The sequence below is a fragment of the Protomyctophum parallelum genome (genome assembly GCF_964188405.1).
Source record: "Protomyctophum parallelum genome assembly, chromosome: 12".
Lineage (NCBI taxonomy): Eukaryota > Metazoa > Chordata > Actinopteri > Myctophiformes > Myctophidae > Protomyctophum > Protomyctophum parallelum.
In genome coordinates this window covers 50,972,251-50,989,036 of record NC_139712.1, presented here as the reverse complement: position 1 = coordinate 50,989,036, position 16,786 = coordinate 50,972,251, and the positions used below count along the sequence as shown (strand labels likewise).

The 16,786-nt window shown below is 43.0% G+C and overlaps 1 protein-coding gene across 1 annotated transcript in view; it reads left to right on the top strand.

The window, feature by feature from the left end:
• Positions 1-4,702, top strand: part of LOC310867705 (neuropilin-1a-like) — an 80,163-nt gene extending 75,461 nt beyond the window's left edge. The window contains 3 exon segments of the mRNA XM_083777824.1: positions 685-781; positions 2,337-2,390; positions 3,491-4,702. Of these exon segments, the coding sequence (XP_083633950.1) occupies positions 685-781; positions 2,337-2,390; positions 3,491-3,777 (438 nt within the window). The 3' untranslated portion in view covers positions 3,778-4,702.
• Positions 4,703-16,786: the final 12,084 nt, after the last annotated feature.

Genomic DNA, 16,786 nt, shown 5'->3' with positions numbered 1-16,786 from the left:
CGAGACACGGTATGCAATATGGGCGGGCTTTGGTACAGTGACTTTCAATGCTTGAGACCTTTGACTGACAGTAGCTCTGACCAATTGCGTCAAAGAGAAAATGTTTCCCTGGAAATGAAATCCAAGCTGAGCCTCCCCAGACTAATATCCCGCGGTCCGTGCGATATTAGTCTGGTTTATTAACCAGGCTAGGAGAAATGTACTCGTTCACTATGTCCCTCTTTGAGGGTTTGTGTCAAAACACAAACATTGTTTTGCTTCCTTTGTTTCCTATGACGCAAACATCGTGTAAACACATTGAAGACAAAAGTGAGGACGCAAAAAGTGTGATTGGACGGAATGAGATGACGTATGATAAGAGCGACCCTCATTTTACACGGGTGTGATTTCTTACTTAACCCATTCTGACCGGGCACCCATTTTGGTGTTGGCATCATGTTATGCTTTAGCTATTGAAAAATAGCAGATCTACAAGCTCATATCGCGCCACCGAGTGGCACGATACAAGCTTGTAGGTCTGCCATTTTTGAAAAATCGAAGAACGACTGACATTTCTAGAATCTGATCTCAGGTCAGAATGGGTTCAATCAGACCAGTGTGTGTCCAGTGGAAAACCTCGTATGAATCTGATCTCAGGTCAGAATGTGTTAACGTCCGTCTCCTTCTCCTCTGTCATGGTCTAAGGTGGTGATAGAGGGCGTGGTGGAGAGGAAGAGCTGGGGAGACATCGCCGTGGACGACATCAAGATCCTGGAAGGACTCAGCATGGTCGACTGTAAAGGTACGGCCTCAAACACCTCAAACTGACACACTGACCTTATTTACACCACAAACATGTGAATGAAATCATTCTGCTATTATGCCACCAAATGTGGAATGCCCGAAACCGACAGCCATCTACATGTGCGACAAAAGTTGTAATTATTTGGGGACACCCCAAAATAATTTGGCGACCCCCCCCCCCCCCGGGGTCGCGACCCACGGGTTGAGAACCCCTGCCATCTAGCTTGCCAAAATAAATCCCCCCCACAGTTTTAATGTAAATTATATATATGCCTTTTCTGCTTTTTCTGCGTCTCTAGTACATTTCATTTCATGTACTAGAGATTTGGGCCGGCCAAATACGGCCCAAAACGTGGCCCTCACATCTAGAGTTTGTACGTCGCACTGCCAATCTGACTGACATGCCCATTATTTGGAGATCTCTGTATCTGTCAGCTTAGTCCATTTTATGCCCCATATACTGTATGAATCTCTGTATCTGTCGTCATCCCATAAGCCAATTTTAATTGTAATATCTTTTTAGCATTATTGTATAATAGCTGTGCCACTTTTTGCAAACTGTTAATAAAGTATTCAATAAATCAATGGAAAAAAACATAGGGAAGAAAGACCTCAGAGATGTCTGTGATCTAACAGAAGAAAGACTTCAGAGATGTATGTGATCTAACAGATCACATCATCTAAAGACCTCAGAGATGTCTGTGATCTAACAGATCACATCATCTAAAGACCTCAGAGATGTCTGTGATCTAACAGATCGCATCATCTAAAGACCTCAGAGATGTATGTGATCTAACAGATCACATCATCTAAAGACCTCAGAGATGTCTGTGATCTAACAGATCACATCATCTAAAGACCTCAGAGATGTCTGTGATCTAACAGATCACATCATCTAAAGACCTCAGAGATGTCTGTGATCTAACAGATCACATCATCTAAAGACCTCAGAGATGTCTGTGATCTAACAGATCACATCATCTAAAGACCTCAGAGATGTCTGTGATCTAACAGATCACATCATCTAAAGACCTCAGAGATGTCTGTGATCTAACAGATCACATCATCTAAAGACCTCAGAGATGTCTGTGATCTAACAGATCACATCATCTAAAGACCTCAGAGATGTCTGTGATCTAACAGATCACATCATCTAAAGACCTCAGAGATGTCTGTGATCTAACAGATCACATCATCTAAAGACCTCAGAGATGTATGTGATCTAACAGATCACATCATCTAAAGACCTCAGAGATGTCTGTGATCTAACAGATCACATCATCTAAAGACCTCAGAGATGTCTGTGATCTAACAGATCACATCATCTAAAGACCTCAGAGATGTCTGTGATCTAACAGATCACATCATCTAAAGACCTCAGAGATGTCTGTGATCTAACAGATCACATCATCTAAAGACCTCAGAGATGTCTGTGATCTAACAGATCACATCATCTAAAGACCTCAGAGATGTCTGTGATCTAACAGATCACATCATCTAAAGACCTCAGAGATGTCTGTGATCTAACAGCGCTTGTTTCCTCTCGTTAACAGATCCTGACGTCCCTACAGAGCCCATGCTGCCAGAGGACCGCTTCAATGAAATATGTAAGTCGTCTTGTCCGATAAAACAATCACATAATAATATATCTAATACTGAAACATGATATACCAATGGACCCACTATGACATCATAGTAGGCGGCTGTGGCTCAGGAGGTAGAGCAGGTCGTCCAATGATCCCTGGGTCGGCGGTTCGAATCCCGGCTCCTCCTCCTGTCCACATGTCCTTGGGCAAAGACACTGAACCCTACATTGCCTCCAATGAGTCGGTCGGTGTTAGATTGCCACCATTGGTGTGTGCGTGAATGTGGGAAGTGAGGACGCTGGCGTCGACTGTTCGCCACTTCATCTCCCAATGTATGAATGAATGAACCATTGTAAAGCGCTTTGAGCGCTATAAAAATGCAATTCATGATTACCGGTATTATTTTTATATGGGTAGAATAATCTGTGTTTTTTGTACAATACAGCTGTATGCTTCCAGCTGTATTGCCATGCATGTGACAGCACACACTTTGAGCTTTTGTTATCGTCTCGTAAACCTCATATGTCCAAAACTGTTACTTTTCAGGATTCACGTTGAAAAACATCAAACGTAGCAGATCTACAAGCTCCAAATGCCTCGCAAAGCGATGCATCTCGAGTTTGTAGATCTGCTACTTTCGATTATTTTGTGGGACGCTGTAGTTAGTATGATCAAGTAAGGCAATCATTTACGAAAAAACTAAAAGTTAAAATATGGAGATACGTAGGATGTTTCTGCCCGACAGCAACGATCTGACATTTATTCCCATATGATGTTACATGCATACATACATATAGTACATATACATACATACATATAGTTGTAGACGTTCTTAACGAAACACTATAAGATGTTAACCCATTTTGGGGCGTGAACCCCTTTTGGTGTCGGCATCATGTTATGCTTTAGCTATTGAAAAATAGCAGATCTACAAGCTCATAGCGCGCCACCGAGTGGCGCACTACGAGCTTGTAGGTTTGCTATTTTTGAAAAATCAAAGAACGACTGACATAGAAACATAGCTTTTTACAGAAAACTGTCAGGATGTAGAAGAACACTTTTAGAATCTGATCTCAGGTCAGAATACTTACCGTCCCTTCTTTCTCCGTCCCCCCGCGCAGTGGAGGAGGTCACGGACTACCCGGACAGCGTGGAGACGAACGAGGTCAGCGGGCCGGGCAACATGCTGAAGACCCTGGACCCCATCCTCATCACCATCATCGCCATGTCGGCGCTGGGCGTGTTCCTGGGCGCCATCTGCGGCGTGGTGCTCTACTGCGCCTGCTCGCACAGCACCATGTCCGACAGGAACCTGTCGGCCCTGGAGAACTATAACTTTGAGCTGGTGGACGGCGTCAAGCTAAAGAAGGACAAGCTCAACGTACAGAACTCGTACACGGAGGCGTGAGGCGAGCGGGGGGAGACGGAGACAGAGACCGAGGGAGAGGGACGGAGAGAGAGCGAGAGCTCCCTTTAAAACCGACCTGAGCGGGGAGATGTGCAGGGCTCGCAGAGCGCGCACAAAAATACTTTGTCGGCATATCCTCTCTCCTATGTCCGCTGGGACAAGGGGGTGGGGGGGGGGGGGGGGGGTGGTGGGGCTAAACGGACTGCTGCCCCAACCCATACCCCCCCCCCCCCCCTCCATCACCACCACCCCCCCCCCCCCCCCGCCCCCATTCACCGGATGAGGGACAGGTTCAGGAACCAATGGGAGGTTTTGGGACTGATCCATGCTTTTCTCAGGAGCTGCAGTTAAAAAAGAATAACAAGAAAAGAACAGACAACTACAACAACCCGCCACTAGGGGACACTGTGTACAAAATAAATACAGAAAAAAAAAACTATGTACAGATGATTTAGATGATATTTTAATTTTCTATTTTGATTTTCATTCATTTTTACAATCGGATGCTGGTGTTGAGACCAATTTATTATAATGTCTAAAGTATTTATCGTTTTCTGGGAGAAAACCTTTTTTTTATTATTATTATTATTATTATTAATGTTATTATTGTTACTTTCTTGGAAGGCTTGTCGTTAGTTTTTCCACATTTGTTTCATTTTTTTTATGAGAGGTTATCAAAATTTCAAATGAACCATATCTGGCGAAATGCCCACACATTGCCCATGACTGGGCATACAGGGTGTACCCATAAACCATGCCCCCATGCACCCACCCACAACCCCCTTTGCCCCTTTAATCGGCCCCGCCTGTGGCAGCGTATGGTTCTGACAGTGCCTTTAGTTCATCTTTGTTGGCCTCCTGTGTTTTATTTGGCTGTTTTGTATGTACAGTATGTATGCATCACTTTAAGTTATGACGACACAAACACACGGGGCACGATATAACCCATTCTGACCTGAGATCAGATTCATACGAGGTTTCCGCCGGACACACACTGGGTCTGATGAACCCATTCTGACCTGAGATCAGATTCTAAAAAAAAATCAGTCGTTCTTCGATTTTTCAAAAATAGCAGACCTACAAGCTCGTATCGCGCCACTCGGTGGCGCGATATGAGCTTGTAGATCTGCTATTTTTAAATAGCTAAAGCATGACGTGATGCTGACACCAAAATGGGTGCCCGGTCAGAATGGGGTAATCATGATATATCACAGTATGACCTGCAGAACATAATTAGGATCCAATGAGAATGCGGTCCGTCCTATAGCGCTTTGTTTTTCTTTTGTTCGGTTCCCGTTTGTTTTCTGTCCAAAAACCCACATAACTGTAAATAAGTTTTAATATATTTTATTGCCCTTTTTTTGAAGAAAGTAAAAAGGTAAAAAAGAAAAAAAGCTGCAGTACTCCCTTTTTCATGGGTTGTGTCCGTGTCCGTGTGTGTGTGTGTGCGCGCGCACGCGCAATATCCCTTTTTCATGGGGTGTGTGTGTGTGTGTGTGTGTGTGTGTGTGTGCGCGTGTGCGCGAGCAGGCGCGTGTGTGTAAATACAATCGCTGTTTTTTCCGTGAAAGGTGCCGTGTTTTAAGATTTTAATTTGAGATTAGGCTTTTGCTCAGAAGAGCGAGCTGTGTGACGCTGTGTGTATTCAAGCTGATGAGCTCTTTGAACATAAGACGCTTGTGTCAGCTTACATCAAAGCCCCCTCTCATCATCACAGTAACCATGAGGAAAAGTCCAGCAAGACAAAAGGGACACACATGAAAATAATTTCACGTTAAAACACTTTCTTCATTCTATCCCTCTCTTTCTCTCTTTGCGACTCTGGCTGGAGATTCTTCACACAGCCTCAATTCACACGTTCACAACGCAACGTCTATCGTCGATGGCAGTGGAGATGGGAAGAAGAGTAGAATTTCTGCCAGCATACCAAAAAACAATCTCCATTGCTCTGCTTTTGGCAGAGGGGACTATACTATTTTGTCAACTCCAGACTTCACTGTGGTTTGTTCACCGAAAAAGTGCTATCTGGACTAATGCAGCTTTGTACGCACTTTTTCACCGAATCCCTCGTGGTGGGATTCCTTTCAAGGAGTGGTGTGTGTGCGTGCGTGCGTGTGTGTGTGTGTGTGCGTGCATGCGTGTGTGCGTGTGTGTGTGTGGGTGTGTGTGACTGTGTTTGTGTAATTGAGTATGCATCCATGTGGGTGAAGTGGGTGAGGGGGGGGGGGGTTGCACACTAACTGAAGAACGGTGCTATCGTTACTCCCATGAATCACGATCACCCCTTTCCCATTATTCACATGCTGTATTGTAGCTTACACGGCCAAGCCGCAAAAAATAAAATAAGTTTAGAGTCTCGCGTGTAGCAGCCAAACATTGTGATGTCAGCGCTGATGTCATAACGGTAGGGACACCCGGTACACCGGGGGATCAGGTGACATCACTAGAATCAGGTCACCTGAGCTCCCGGTGGCTTCACCAAAGGATGGTCGACACCCCCCTGTCTTTGCTGCCCAAGGGTTTTCCTTTCAGCACAGAACATCCACGCCCCGTGGCTCTGGTCCAACCACAGCCATCACCAAGCTGAAGTTCATAATAAACTGACTTGCCCTGTCAGAATATACCCCCCTCTCCCCAGATAAAATCAAGAGGGGTAAACAAAGGCTGACTGTAGAACAGAAAGTGGTGGTCTGTTTTTTTTTATATCTGTTTGTACGCTTATAACAAGTGCATACATCTACTCGATGTGAACTCTTTGAAATCTCTGTTGTTGTTTGCAGGTTGGTGGATGGGGGTGGGCGGGGGGGGGGGGGGGGGGGGATTACCCCCTGAAGAGGTTTTTTTATTTAACTTTTTTGGGACCATAAGGGAAAAGGAGACTCTGTACAAACTCACCCGTGTGTGTGTGTGGGATTGACATTATCAGGACACATTATTGGGGCCCCCGTTGGGCCCGGGCGAACTTGATGGTTTTTAAGCACTGCAACAATCAGAGACTTTGATCCTGAGAAGGCGGACATTTTTCTCACATCAGTGTGCTTTGTATGTGATGTGCTGTGGTGAACACATTTTCAAAGCTTGTTCATTTCAGAGTGTCGTCTCTCCCCAGAAAGCCCTACTATTACTACTACTACTACACACTCTGTGCTTTTCAGCTGACTGTAGCTAAAGACACTATCCGCTAAAACAAGACTAGAGTAAAAAGGATACTGTAGCGTGGTCTCTCAAAAAAAAAAAATGTTGTTGCACTGATAAATATATTTAAGACGTTTATGTGTTTATAGCATTAATTTGCAGAAAAAAAAGAAAAAAGTCAAAAACACAAAAAACGTGTTCGTTTCTCTCTTGTCATCTTTTTTATATACATATATATAGTTTCAGATTATGTGAATTCTGAAATATAAAAAAAAAAGCTATTGAGATGTTTTCATTATTGAAAAATGCATAACAGAGTCTCCCAATTGTGACATCCCTGCTCCCCCCTCTATCGTACCTGACATATTCCGGCTTCGTTTTTTGTACGGTCATTCAGATTTTGTGCAGATTTTTGTTTGTTTTTTTACGAGAACAGTGGGGGGAAAATGACTTTTATTTTCAATACTGCTTCTGTAATTTTGCTGTTGTAGGAAAAAGATGAATAAACAGCAAAGGCCTTAAAAAGGTGTAGTAGGGGACATTTGTATTGTGACTCCTCCCGATCTACTGACCTCTGTGACCCCCGGCATCTGTTAGTCTACCCATTTCCTGTTGACCACAACCCTCAAACCAATATTCCTCCAGCCAGTCGCCTCGCGGCTTCAGCGTGGAGAACAACAGTCCTCATTGCGTACAGATCATCATAAATGTGTTATGGTACTTGTCGTGTAAAAGTGAAAATACAGCCTGGCAGTAGTGTTACAAAAATAATAATAGTATGGCCTGTCCAGTCGTTATCTGATTTAACAGCCACCCCATTCCAAAGATTCAACCTAAATAAATGGATTTTTATTAAGACGTACACAATGCAGGTTTGGTTATTTTATGTATTACCTACAGTAGGCCTATAACAAGGTGGTTTTGATGATGTGCACAAGTGATTATTTCCAACATTCAGGGAGATTCAATTCCATATGGGAGAATGCATGCTTCTTGAAGTTCCTGCAGCAAGGTGTACACAGTACACAAAACACCGTTCATTGACACGGGCAGGCAGTTCTGTGTTTGGACGAAGAAATCATTTGAATTTTAAGCAATCTTCCCGAGCAGATGGAAACGACTTCGAGGAAGTCTCTAATGTGAAGCATCCCCACCTATGGAGAGTGGTAAACAGCGGTAGGGATGATGGCATGGCGAAATGGGCGGGTACTGACCACTAATGGGAGACTGATGTTCACCAACGCTCGCTAGCTCAGCTGTTTGCATGTTGCTCTGTCATTAGTCTAAATTAGACTCCGTTTTCACCAAGCTTTCACTGAGGGTCAGCGAGTCCACATCTTAAAGAGTGCGTGTCTACGCCGTAGTTCTAGTTTGACGGACTGAAGAGCAAAAATAAGTGAAATACATGATTTTTGAATAAGCAGTCATTCTTCATCATAACATTAAGTGCATGAGGTAGTGTGTGGGTGGCTCAGGGGTAGAGTGGCTGCATGGTTGCCAGTTCAAACCCGGGCTCCCCCAGAGTTAGTGTCGAAGTGTCCTTGAGCAAGACACGGAACCCCTAATGCCATTGGTGTATATGTATGTGTGTGTGAATGGGTGTATTTTTAATGCACAATCTCTGTAAAGCGCCTTGGATAAAGGCGCTATATAAATGCACCATTTACCATTTATGAGGTCAAATGTTCTTAACATCTCCATCAGGAATCCTTTCTAGGGCATGAAACTCTTTTACGCACCGGGATTTGAATACCGGGAATCATATTAATACAACATATTAATACCTACAACAGCGGTTTTCCACCTTTTTTTTCCAGAATTAATCATTTAGTCTATTGGATGCAGCCAGGAGATTCCTGAAGATAGAAGTGGAGAGGACCAATTGATAATCTCTTGAGGGAAGGATTTTCTCCAACCTTACCTTACCTTATTGTGAATGGGTCGGGATCACTTTGGGTGGAAATTATTGTATGGATGGACAATTTAGGTTACACAGGAGTATGAAGTATAATCGATCCAGACCAGTATACAGGTATATAGGTCGAAGGTCGCCACCTATTGTTGAATTCAGAGGAGATGGAGTGAGCATGTGACTGATCACCTGATCAGGAAGTTGGCAGCACTGCATGGTTATGTGTTTGTACTAGCTCTGCAGGCTTCACATTATTGATCTGATTCATATTTTCTGAAGTCAAGATCACCGTTTGTGTTTTGTCACAGACACAGCAAACAAGAACACAAGAGAAGCAGCAAAACAAAGCAAACAAGAACACAAGAGAAGCAGCAAAACAAAGCAAACAAGAACACAAGAGAAGCAGCAAAACAAAGCAAACAAGAACACAAGAGAAGCAGCAAAACAAAGCAAACTGAAATAAACGGGAGGTAAGTTCACATTAAAAAACACTCTGATCACTAGAATAAAATGTTTAGCATAACTTTCACAGCATTTCAATTCACATGCATTCAAGACTCCTCTGTGTTATGGCTGCTCAACAATATACAGAATTACAGATCAAATTGTGGTACTCACTACTCACTTCAAACTCAGCCTAGTAATGGCCATCTTCATCAATACTAGACCTATAACATCACTTCATTGTACCTCAAAGTTTTCTATAAAGGTCCATTACTACATGTAAATGGCGTATATATTTTGTCTTGTAAATACCTTTATATGAATGGGGTCCCTTTGCAGGGCTCTGTACCTGGGACACCAAGTACAGACCCTTAATTGGGGATATACAATTGTAGATCTGCTGAACATAGCAGATCTACAGTTTCACAACTTTGCCAAATGTTCACCTCACACTCACAGTATGTTTGCCTATTATGATTCATGACATGCCCAGAATAGAGAGCATAATGAAGGTTGATGTGTTTAATAGTACACGGGCCAGGCCAGAATATAGTACCACCTGAGGTGGCAAAGTTTCTTTGGTACCAGTTTGTTTGTATATTCTTTATGATAACCATTTAAAACAAGTATCTTTACTAATGTTTTTGGACAATCATTGTTTTTGCCATCAACAAACTAGACATTCTTCAACCGATGCCTTGGACTGGTCTAACAACATCATCTGCAATGCCAACCTGTAGGACACACTATAGAAACCCAACTCAGGACGAGTAATGGAACTGGATATAGGTCACACACTTTGAAGACCAAATGGTTCACTTTAACATGGAACCTGCAAGGCAGGAGGAAGAGACTAGACTGAGACGAACCACAGAGAAGGTTTAAGGAGATTAAGGCGCAAGGCTGTCATGGAGCGGAGGGCACAAGACCGAAGAGGATGGAGGCGTTTCATCAAATGTTCCTCAGGGATTTAAAGGCCTATGTACTGTAAGTAAGTATTGTTTTTGCCATTATGGCCCTACTACAGTATCCATCCACACAGTAGTGTGAAGGGAGTAGAACTAGTTATTTTATAGTTGGTTGCTTGCACTCTGAAAATAGCCTATCTACAAACTTGTGTGAGCTCAAAAGCAACACTGCCACACAGTAGGTTTGTGTGCAGTCAATCTTATGTAGGCTACCACAGGTCTTTCTATTCTTTCCAGTATAAAGAACATATAAACAGGTTGAGTTTGTCTATTTCGTGCAACATGGCGGGCTCCGTGGAACAGGACCTGCTCCCTTTGTACTGTAGATATAAATAGTACAGGAATTATAATCCAAAATGTGGGTCGCCCTGTTAAAAGTGGTGAAAGGTGGGGTTCCTCCTGTGGGGTTAATGGAAGGGAAGGGAATTGCAGCAATAGTGGATCGCTTAAGGCTCTCATGCTATCAAGACGGTCAAAGGCAACTGAGGCAATTTACAATCTAACACGCTGTCGCTATATCTAAATTACATTTTAACCTTTAACACGCTGTCGCTATCTAAATTACATTTTAACCTTTGCATTAAGACTGGATAGTCGTCGAGGTTAGGTCAAGTGCTACGGGCTACGGTGGAGTGAGTCTGAAGAGGTATGGGGTGTCTTCAGATTATGGCAGAACCTTTATGTGTGAAATTGAGTAAATCTGATTGCGAATCTAATTGCGTTTGGGAGCCAGAAGGGAGAAGTCTGTCAATCCTGCTATATTGTAACTTTGATAAATTATGATCTGATCTGATTAGAGTACATTATAACTGAGGACATATTGGGTAACATGGCCGCCACCGTATTTTGGACAATAGTGGCCCATCACACGTTCGATCCGACCAATAATGGTCCGAGTGGATCATAGTGTTGGGGGGCTTTGTCAGAGTACCTGTTGTACCCACCCTGTCTGTGTCCCTTTTATGCCCATATATAGAGATTTCTGATGTCATCAACATATTCCCATATATTGGAATGATATATGGGCCCAACGGATGGACGGCGGTTACATCTACATGTCTATCTATATGGAACCACACTCCTGGTTTAGCCCAACAGCCTCATACAGTATATGACCGTGTATGGGCATTCTGTGGCCCACCGTCCACCCCAAGGCAATTTTAATTTAAAGTAGCTATAAGCAATATGTCAAAAATGTAATGAGTACAACCCTCTCAAAACATGTAGTCTCTGTGACAACATCTAGGGGCCACAATCTGCATTCAAAGATCTTCCTAGAAGCTTTGTCATTGGTCCAAAAATAAATGACAAAGCTTCTAGGACATTCTTTGAATGCAGATTGTGGCCCCTACATGTGTCACAGAGACTACATGTTTTCTGTCTGAATAAAAAAAAAAAAGATAATTATAATTTTGACATTATTGCTTATAGCTACTTTAAGACAATAGGGGCCTTCTTGGCCCCTAATTAGCCTATTATATGTTTTCCTTTGACAAACCCTCTCACTAGTTTACAGAGAGACTGTAGTTTGTCAACCAATCCAGTGTGGTTGACAGGCAGCTATGAGTTTGAACCCCACCAGTAATGTGGTATAGCAGGACCCAGCTGGTCAAGCCTGTCTTGGGATCTTCAACGAGCTGTTGTCTGCTCCATTTCATCGTCTGTTTAAAAATATATATACTTTCAAGTGATTTTCTTTGCTCACCAAGGAGCTGCTTCTCCTTGGCTGTACCAAAAAGAAAGTCAGTTCCTTTTAACCCATTCTGAACGGGCACCCATTTTGGTGTCAGCATCATGTCATGCTTTAGCTATTGAAAAATAGCAGATCTACAAGCTCATCGAAGAGCGACTGACATTTCTAGAATCCGATCTCAGGTCAGAATGGGTCAATCAGATCAGACCAATGTGTGTCCAGTGGAAACCTCGTATGAATCTGATCTAAGGTCAGAATGGGTTAAAGGTGGCCACTAACTACCCACGGACACCGACCGATTGGCAATCGTAGCCTGCCTCTTGCATGTGCCCTGCCGGCACCTGGCGTGCTCCGGCAGATGCTGCTTGTAGCCTGCAGTACTGACCAGGCCCGGAAGGTCCACGGGCCCCTGACTACATGCATGGGGCCCCATTTATATCAAATTAAAATATATTTATTTATTTAATTAGTTAACGCTCAAATATATGTGGCCCCCTCAGCCAGGAATACTTAATTCCTGACTATATAGATGACAAGTATTTTAAAGATTCTTACTTTTGTTTTTGCATGCAATTATATATCATAAAGATGCTGTAGGTTTTAGACTGTAAATCCTGCATTTACAACAGACATTGATTTGTATTTTATACATGCTTAAGCTTGCATGATGCAAGCCCACAAGTCTTACGAATATGGTGTTTGCCTAGACCCGACTGTGGCTGATTGGCATGGGGGATATGGAAGCGAATAGAAGGCATAATTAAACCCATTCTGACCGGGCACCCATTTTGGTGTTGGCATCATGTCGTGCTTTAGCTATTGAAAAATAGCAGATCTGCTATTTTTTGAAAAATCAAAGAACGACTGACATTTTTAGAATCTGATCTCAGGTCAGAATGGGTTCGTCAGACCAGCGTGTGTCCAGTGGAAACCTCGTATGAATCTGATCTCGGGTCAGAATGGGTTAATTCAAATGAAATGGCATGCCATGATCTATCTATTCACTTCCATATAGGGGTTGGGCCAGGGGCCTCCCAGAAAAGGTGGTAGTGCCGGCTCAGAAATATGACGGGGTATTATTAGTTGAGCCATGATTGTAGACGTAGTGTTGGTCCTGGTAGCTGCTGGGGTAGTAGGTGGTGGTGGTGGTGGAGTTGGGCACGTTGGACTGGGCATTGCAGGCGGTGTTGGTGGTGCCCGGTAGACTGGTCAGATCATCTCCAGTGTTCCCCAGGCTTTCTGCATACTCCTGGAGGGTTAGGTCAATGTTCTCTGTGGTGAGTCTCTGAGCCTGGTGGTGGTGCTCTATCGTGACCGTCTCTGAGCCTGCGGTTCCCGTGGCCGTGGCAGTCACATCCGCGCACGCGTCATTGCGCCTTTTGGACATGAGGCATTTGTCAATCATGGACTTGCCGGCCTCCCCGGTGATCACGGGCCCCAGCTTGGGGGTGGCCCACGTGTAGATGCGTCCCGTCTCACTGACCACCAGCACGAGCGTGTCGGTTCCCGTCAGCTTGGCGAGCTCCTTGACCTTGTTTATTATGCCGGACTTGCGCTTGCTGAAGATTCTGATTCGCCTCGACTTGTTCTGGATGTATTCGATGTCTAGCTTTATGCGACCACGTGACTTCTTGAGGTCGGCTGCCTCGCTGTTCATCGTCACTCTCACCCTCTTGATGCTGTCTCCGGCTGAGTCCATGATGGAGACCGTTTCATTCTCTGACACGTTGCGCGTAGACATTCTTCTAGCCATTCTATCTCTGTGCACCATTGTGACAAATTAATCCTAAATGAAATGCAAAACCAATCACAAACACAACTGTCAACTAATTATGTGTGGCTGTGAGCTGTCTTTTAAATGATCAAATTATGCGACGTCACGCCTAGTCACAATTTGTGACTATAGGCCTACATGTTTTGTATAAACGGCCCCTCTGAAACGACCTTGCATAAGAGCGGGCCTTCTATGGCCATGCGTGACGTCACGTGGCACGAGTATTAAAACCTTTAATTTCAGCGAAGATTAAAAAACCTAAAACCGATTAAAACCTAGAAACTCCGGCGGACTTCACTGAAACTGTAGCCTGCCCGTCTGTCAAGTCTTGAATCAAGAACATTGTGTGTAGTACCTCTGTTTTGTCACAAGATGGGGCGCTTTCCTAAAATTCCATGTAGTCTGGCTGCGTAACTGATCAAATGTATGTTGAAAAATAGCATGCTGTAAAATAACGCCATGTAGAATCTAAATGCTGCATTTTCAAGTTGCAAGTAAAATTCCTGATTGATATAGGACTACATGATGATATTAGATGAATAGTCTATTGAAAGCATCAATGTAGCCTAAGCATTTGAATATTTTAAATTAACCCATGTAACAGAAGTACTGTACTCCTAATCTCCTGACCTATGGTATATGTTGAAGCTGTTAAGAACTCGGATAGCACTGTGTTTTGTTTGTAAGACGTTATATTAGTCCTAACCAATAATCAATGTCAAATTGCGTTTTGATCAGAAAATAGAGGATTACAAAGTAGAAGAGTAACCTTTAGTTAAAATGGATATAGCCTACTCAAGATACCACAGAATTGTAGGCTACTTAGGCCTACCTGTATGCCTATGAGTAAATGTATGTAGCCTACTGTATCTAGTTACAAAGGCAAATTATATAATTTGAAAACCAAGGTTTAGCTGGTTCTGTAGGAGAATATTAACCATAGACATACGACAGTAATCATATATGTGGATGTAGTAGCCTATTAGTAACCTAACTCACTGAAAGTGCATTTATACAGTAATTTCTCAAGCATGCTCCATTTGTGTACTAACCAAAATAAACCACAAGGGGGAAATATTTCAAAGATTAGTAAGGTCATCTCATGTCAGGTCTTTCTCCCCATTCATTGTTCTTTTATTATCTTGTAACACAATTAAAATGTAACACAATACCATCTAATCATGTAAATGAACCAAGGGAGTGTTTGACTCATGCCTATCAAAAAAAGAAGAAGCATATTAGAAAATGACTATTATATGAGAGAGAGTGAATTGAGCATCCCTATATGCAGAGACTAAATGTTTTTATAATCGTCAGGTCTAATTCATCATGGGGGCTCGAGCCCCGCCGCCTCCACAGAGTCTTCGTCACTGGCCATATGTGTGTTTTATGAGAATGTCTTAACAATCCCATTTGGACTTTATTCCTGAACTCATTTAAATCGGTTACTCTATCGGTGCTTATTACCACTGGAATGTTCTTTCCTACTGATAAAAGAACTCCATCTGCCGTTAATGAGACGTAGCCAAGTCACGTTGACCCTTCCACGAACTCAACACGATGGATCAATTGTAGCTGCATTTCTTTCACAGTTTGAAACGCATCAGCTGCAGACAAACGCTGGAATGTAATGCATACAAGAGAAATGGCTGGACGTATGGATGGATCATCTGTACAGGTAGAGTGGCGCATCTGGATAGTGTGCAGTCAGTTCCATGGTATATATCTCTTTCTAGGTCATGGTTTCGAACATCTGGACGCATGTTGGACATGCCCTGGTTCTTCACCTCAGTCACATAATTCTGTTTGCGTTCATGTGTCTACTCCTAAATCAGAGATCGGCGAAGCCCAGTGGCTCCTAACTCATCTTACAATGTGTGATTTGTGTCATTAAATTGGCTGGTTATCTGTCCATGATCATGAATAGAACAGACAGACGGATTGCATTCATTCCATGTGACAGCCGTTTGACAGAGTAGCCTATAAATTATAGGCTCACTGTAGGTAGTGTAGCGTGAAAAAGGTCCTATTGACCAGAGCAAGGGTTCCCAAACTTTTCAGGCCTCGACACCCCCCCCCCCCCCCCCCCCCACCAAAATAATCATAATTTGAACTGGGGAGTGGGGACCCCCCACCCTGACAAGCACTTGGAATTGTAGGAGTTGAGGCGTCACAGTTGAGGCGTTTGACTCTATTCCACAGATATACAGATTTCACATTTGATGCCTCTTTCTTAGGTCATATTTTACAATTTGGTCAGTGTTTTTGACTATTTGTGTAGTATATAGTTTGTGGGTTACCTTTGATATAGTAATAGTATTATTATTATTATTACACTTATTTAGAGATACTAGAAAGTCCATAAATTGTTACCGTACTGATTTTTAGAAAGCACATTTTAGGCTAATCATCTGGGTACCCCTCAAAATCATGGGGGTGCTATAGTGTCAGGTTACTGAGGGTCAACATTGTACACACACACACACGTTTACACTGTTTTATTTACCCTTTTGGTATGTCTCTGTATGTTCTTGCATAATATGCATATCTATTCATTGTTAATCAAGATGTCAATCGATCAAAGTTATAGCCTGACCTTGCATATGTATAGCCCCTCTATAGAGAGACTGTCATGGAGGGGATTGAGATGAGCTATGTTCCCTGCTTGGGGTAGGGGGGGGGGGGGGGGGGGACATTCTCTGGAGAGTAAACAGGAAAGCTTTCAAAGTTTCCGCTATACGCCTGTCCAACCCCAAGGACAAGGACAAGGACGAGGACATTCTTTTAACGACAATTTGCAAAATGTATCTGGTTGTGTTTTTCATGAGACCAATCCAAAACGCAGTGGTATTCTGAGGGACTCCTCCAGGGTTGGGAGGGGGCCACTCATCTGGTACCCAGGAAGGGTGAACCTGAAAGTTCATATACTTATGTTCAAATTTGAGTAATTTCTTTTTTACTTTCTTCAGTATTTACGTATTTTCAATACTTTTACTTCTACCCTACTACATCTCAGAGGAAAATATTGTACTTCTACTCCACTACAATTATTTGATAACTTTACTTATAGTTACATTGTATAT